Source organism: Oncorhynchus clarkii, chromosome 5 (genome assembly GCF_045791955.1).
Source record: "Oncorhynchus clarkii lewisi isolate Uvic-CL-2024 chromosome 5, UVic_Ocla_1.0, whole genome shotgun sequence".
NCBI lineage: Eukaryota > Metazoa > Chordata > Actinopteri > Salmoniformes > Salmonidae > Oncorhynchus > Oncorhynchus clarkii.
In genome coordinates, this window is record NC_092151.1 from 13,941,366 (window position 1) to 13,947,265 (window position 5,900).

The 5,900-nt window shown below is 39.6% G+C and overlaps 1 protein-coding gene across 3 annotated transcripts; it reads right to left on the minus strand.

Moving 5' to 3' along the window:
• Window positions 1-1,197: 1,197 nt before the first annotated feature.
• On the minus strand, window positions 1,198-3,817 carry LOC139409855 (prostaglandin E synthase 2-like). Of its 3 annotated transcripts, none has more exons than XM_071155245.1 (7): window positions 3,484-3,817; window positions 2,971-3,350; window positions 2,806-2,861; window positions 2,552-2,704; window positions 2,106-2,300; window positions 1,844-1,961; window positions 1,198-1,626 (listed from the first exon to the last, which is right to left on the minus strand). In XM_071155245.1, exons 2-7 carry the CDS (start codon window positions 3,238-3,240, stop codon window positions 1,453-1,455), a joined length of 966 nt encoding a protein of 321 aa, XP_071011346.1. In that variant the 5' UTR covers window positions 3,241-3,350; window positions 3,484-3,817; the 3' UTR covers window positions 1,198-1,452. The 3 variants fall into 3 exon arrangements, with proteins under 3 accessions (XP_071011346.1, XP_071011343.1, XP_071011344.1); XM_071155242.1 differs by having other exon boundaries at window positions 1,200-1,626; window positions 2,971-3,216; window positions 3,484-3,810; XM_071155243.1 differs by having other exon boundaries at window positions 1,244-1,626; window positions 2,971-3,132; window positions 3,484-3,792.
• Window positions 3,818-5,900: the final 2,083 nt, after the last annotated feature.

The following is a 5,900-nucleotide window of genomic DNA, read 5'->3' on the forward strand; positions in this document are numbered from 1 at the left end:
GACTGGGGTAAAGTCATTTTCTCTGATGAATCCCCTTTCCGATTGTTTAGGGCACCCGGAAAAAAGCTTGTCCGGAGAAGACAAGGTGAGCGCTTACCATCAGTCCTGTGTCATGCCAACAGTAAAGCATCCTGAGACCCTTCATGTGTGGGGTTGCTTCTCAGCCAAGGGAGTGGGCTCACTCACAATTTTGCCTAAGAACACAGCCATGAATAAAGAATGGTACCAACACATCCTCCGAGAGCAACTTCTCCCAACCATCCAGGAACAGTTTGGTGACGAACAATGCCTTTTCCAGCATGATGGAGCACCTTGCCATAAGGCAAAAGTGATAACTAAGTGGCTCGGGGAACAAAACAACAATATTTTGGGTCCATGGCCAGGAAACTCCCCAGACCTTAATCCCATTGAGAACTTGTGGTCAATCCTCAAGAGGCAGGTGGACAAACAAAAACCCAAATTCAGACAAACTCCAAGCATTGATTATGCAATGGGCTGCCAATGGGCTGGCCCAGAAGACTGACAGCATGCCAGGGCAGATTGCGGAAGTCTTGAAAAAGAAGGGTCAACACTGCAAATATTGACTCTTTGCATCAACTTCATGTAATTGTCAATAAAAGCCTTTCACACTTATGAAATGCTTGTAACTATACTTCAGTATTCCATAGTAACATCTGACAAAAATATCTAAAGACACTGAAGCAGAAAACTTGTGGAAATTAATATTTGTGTCATTCTCAAAACCTTTGGCCACGACTGTGTGTATAAAATATCTGGCCTATGACACAGCTTGACCAACGAAGTGCCAGGGTAATACAACACCAGCAAATAAAACGAATGAAATTGCAGGTATGCATACGGATAAAATAATTAAACATGCTTAGTGGTCTACTTCGCAGATTCACAAAGAGTGAATAACAGTCTATTACTGCAATACATTAACTGTTAAATAGTCACACACACACACACACACACACACACACATACATACATACATATACATATACATACATATACATATATATATACACACACACACATATATATATACACACACATATATATATACACACACACACACATATATATATACACACACACATATATATACACACACATATATATATATACACACACACATATATATATATATATATATATATATATATATATATATATATATATATACATACACACACACACACACACACACATTTATTTTAATACATACATAAAATGACTATTGAGCTACATTTTCTCTGGGAAACTAAGACTGTATCCATAAAGATATTTGAAAGAGGCTTTGATTGTACAGAGAACATGAAACATGGTAGACTGTCTGTTCATTCACATATAAAACTGTCACCTGTAACATGTTATGAAAGTGTGCTGACTGGTAGAGAACCTTTGCATCCAGATGTTCTATGTGCAGTGGTAGCCTGAATCAGCAACCTAGAACTCAGTTATGCCATGATAGTTCTGCAGTGGTTTTCTACATAGGTTCCGACCACCTTGCTCCTTCACTTGTTTCTCTGTGGCCAGATACCACTTCTTCACCTTGGTGTTTTCCATCACGTCGTAAAAGGCCTCCAGGTCCTCCATGGATCGGAGGACTCCATACACCGCCTTCAGAAAGAAATAGTCATTATTTACACTGCTGATAACCTATCAAATAATTAAGTCAAGAGTTGGGTGTCTTGAAAAACTCTTAAAATAACATGTATTTTTATTACTAAATTGAGGTCCCTTGTCAACAAGTGTATTCAATTTAACATGTCAATGTAAATTGTACCCAACTGAAATGGAATTTCCTTTCAAACTGTCACAACCCAACAAATCTTACCAGATCAGCGAGGTTGGGTTTGTCACCACCCATGAATTTCCTCTTCCTCCCAATAGCGGTTATCCACTCATTCACAGCCATGTACAAATCTTCCCTTACATCGTCCTGTAACTTGTACCTATGTGGGGGCAGGAACAGAGGGGAAGACCAGGCACAAACTCACAAACTCACAAATTGACCAGCATACTGAAGAGAATGAAATTGAAAACATTCCATATAAAATCTAGTAATTTGCAACGATTGACAGCAATCTGAAACTCACCAGATTTTCAGGACCTTGGAGGCCCAGAACATATAGAAGGCCCCTCCATACTTGGCAAAAGGAACAGAACCAAAGTTGCCCTCACGCACTATGTGGTCATAGGTGGCTAAGGCCTCAGCGGGAGTCCTGTACACATTAGGCTTTATCCGGTTCACTAGCCAGTCATCGGCCCACTGACGCCATCGTACCTCCTCCCTGGAAAAAAGAACAGAGATTTGCCCAATCCAAAAACTACCTCTTGCTAGCCCATACCCCCTATGAAGTTATGTAGATCTGAAAGAACTGGAATCAATTTGGAGGGTAGCTCCACCCTGTGAAATGTGAAATTTTTTCAGCTATATTGCTTATACCCATCACTTTACAGATGTACTCTAGCGCATGTAGAAAATATTGAACAAATCACAACAATCAAATTCTTAGATCAATACAACATAGAGCTAACTTACTTTCTGGCATTTTTAGATGTGTACACCTCAGTGATCTTAATCTCATTCAACATCACCCAGTATTTGTTAGTGTACTCCAGAACTTCATTCCCCCAGGCATTGGTAGACGGGAGTCTCGGAAAGTACTTTACAACCTCTGACATCGTTCTTTCTCTGCAAAGTAAAAGAGAACAGAGGTATAGAAATAAGTGATATTGTAGGGTTGAAATGCAATAGGTCATTCTGCTTTTTATTTAATTACATTCTTTACTTACTTGTCAATCATGCACGTCTTCATTGCACTGATAATGACAGATGAGTTGTTCAGTTGCTGTTTGACAAGCAATTAGAGAAAGATGGTTTTATTAAACAAAAAGGTAAACAAATTGAGTACTTGCTTGAAACACTTTTTCTTCAAGTTTGAGATCTACTCTGCTTACCACAATTTCTTTCCCCTCCACCATAAGAATGGGCACCGTTTGGTACTCCGATGACCATTTGATCTCCGTGTGCATGACAGGGTTGACTTCCACAACCTTATATTGAAAACCATAGTAGTCGAGGAATGCCCGCACTTTGCTGCAGTATGGACAGGTCTTGTACTGGTATAAGGTAAACGTTAAGTCGGTGGCAAACGTCAGATCAGAGCCGTGGTTTGTGGGGATGCTATATTGGAGATTGGGGAGCTGTGGGTAAATATACGATTGCATACAGTGTTTATCCCAATATCATTATTTCTGATCCGTTGCAGCAAAACATGAGACATACTTTCAAAAGTACAGTGCAACTACATCAAGTTTTGTGGACATCCATGGAAAAGCTGTAGACCGTTAGAGAGAGCGACAGATACATTGTAATAAAGAATGCATGAGCCACAATGAATGAGGTTAAACAATGAATTACGTGATATTGAAGAGTTAAAAGTACGAAGCATAAATAGTTGAAATCCTTACAATGGGCAATTCATCCTCTGCAAAATGCTGTTGAAATGAGAATTGTATGGTTTGATACAAGCCGACTCCCCCTCCGAACAAAAAAGCGAACCCAAAGACGCGCCTGTTGGTTGCGCGCAGGGGAAGAGTGGAGATGAGTTTGGATCCAAACGTGGCGCGGCCTGTGCTATATGCCCTGGCACTGCACCTCAACGGGAAATTAGATAGTGCAACTGCTAGGCTGATTTTGGCTATCGGAACCCGCAAAACATCCCAGCCAGTCCGCCAAAAACTGTTGTAACTTGAGGCTGACATTTTTGGTTTACACAACCTGCTCCCACAATGCATCTGGTCTGACCAAAAACAGCGAAAACTTCCGTGTTCGTATACACGTGGTTAGGATGTTATATCACCGGCCACGTTCCATACCGCCTGCAATGTAGTCGTGCTGCGCAACTTATTATGTGTTTCCTGCCATGTTAAACTCTACTTGCGTTTGAAGAAATCTGATACACATCTGATTGGTCCCAGACCTCCACAAATGTAGGTCTAGTGTTTGACAGGTACGGCTAAATAAGATGTTACATTCTGTGCAAGGCAACTAGCCTACAATATAGGCAGTTTGGAACGCAACCACAATGATTGCGCTACAAATGTCAGAAGAACATTGTTTCAGATAATGCAACAACTTAAATTTGTCATCTACAAGTAATTAAAATGTTCTGGTCTGGAGTATGACAGCTATTTTTGACATCAGATGAATAACCTTATCAAGAGACATTAGGGCAGCAGGTAGCCTATTGGTTAGAGCGTTGTGCCAGTAACGGAAAGGTTGCGAGATCGAATCCCCGAGCTGACAAGGTACAAATATGTCGTTCTGCCCCTGAACAAGGCAGTTAACCCACTGCTCCTAGGCCGTCACTGTAAATAATATTTTTTTTCTTAACTGACTTGCCTAGTCAAAAACAACATTTAAACAAGGTTAATACATCCACACACAGGGCCAGCACAAAAATGTGCATCAACCAAGGGGTACTTTTATATCATTGACATCTCAAACAGCCTGGTTTTCCTCCTCAATTGAATTGCACCCTATGGCCGGGATTCAATCCGATCAGCAGTAAATCTGCGTTAAAGCACGCTGGTCATGTAAAGGTCATTTCAGATTGAGCCAACATATGCAACGTTTACCTTGAATGCAGTCTCCCTGAATGTGGTAACATTACCTTTAAAAGTTTCATAGCCAACAATGCACAATCTGATTTAATCCAGTCTACTATAGACAAAGACAAAGGAGAAACACAATATAACCACTCCAACTTTATTTTGTATTAATCTGAGATGAAAGGAATAAAATGTAGAACTGATGGTGCTATTGAAAGAAAATCAAACTGTGTGAGCATTATGCACATTTTGACCGTAGGTTTCACTTGACACCTCTGTAATATGATATGTTATGGGCATGATATAACAGATATGAAGTCATAAAATCTGACTGTAGCTTATGAAAAATAAGTTGACAGTCATGATTAGCTGGGAATTGACTACCTTACCTATAGAGGAGTTTGTGTCAGATGACATGACTGTTAATGAGATATTTAGGCCTATATTTTATAGGCCTAATATTAATATCACTATTATTATGAAGAGGCATCTCTCTTCTGGAGACTTAGAACAGAGATGTCAAATATGTGTTACCTACATTTCTTCAGATGCTCTACAATTTACAACTGAATAGTGACATTTTTTAAAAACGTATGCACTATGTTAATTTAGTGCTAAAGAGCTGATGCTGCAGCCTAAAAGACCTACATAAATCAACCTATCCTCCCTTTGGTGCTATGTAACTCTGCCCATTGATTGAATATTAGAGATTCCAACATCAGTATACTTACTACGAAGTGAGGTTTCTAACAGTATAATATATTTTCATTTTCTATAGGCCTTGCCCATTCTGGCCTCCCATTTGAAAATAAGCTCCCACCATCATTGTGAAAGAACAGTATAAATATAGTTGAACCAGGCATACAAATACAGAATCACATGAAAAAGGCTTTTAAGACAATGTACATGAAAAAGTGAATTCATTCATTTGATATCTAATGGTTCAGAAGGAAAAGTCCATGTCTGAACATGTTGGGCCTTCATGTGAAATGTCAAAATTATAATACCGCTAGTCAGGGGCGCAACTTTGGTTTTCAAAGCACCATTTTTTCAAATCAAAAATCAAAAATGTATCCAGTCGGATAAACACTCTAAAAAGCCTACCCGATCGTTTGGAAGCGTCCGCATGGTCTTAAAGCACACAGTTGCCTCTTTTGGTATCACATTCCAATGACAAAACTGGGGGTGTGAAAGTTGCGTCCCTGCCACTAGTGATCAATCAATGAACAGTCAGTCTGGTTTGGAACGTTGTATTTTTTCTAATGACATTTAGA

Excerpts from the sequence above, each read along its gene's own strand:
- LOC139409855 (XM_071155242.1), bottom strand. The coding sequence starts at position 3,810 with ATGCATTGTGGGAGCAGGTTGTGTAAACCAAAAATGTCAGCCTCAAGT. Across the intron at positions 2,705-2,805 it reads AAGACGTGCATGATTGACAA|AGAAAGAACGATGTCAGAGG; the intron begins GTAAGTAAAGAA and ends TTTACTTTGCAG. Across the intron at positions 1,962-2,105 it reads TCCAAGGTCCTGAAAATCTG|GTACAAGTTACAGGACGATG; the intron begins GTGAGTTTCAGA and ends GCCCCCACATAG.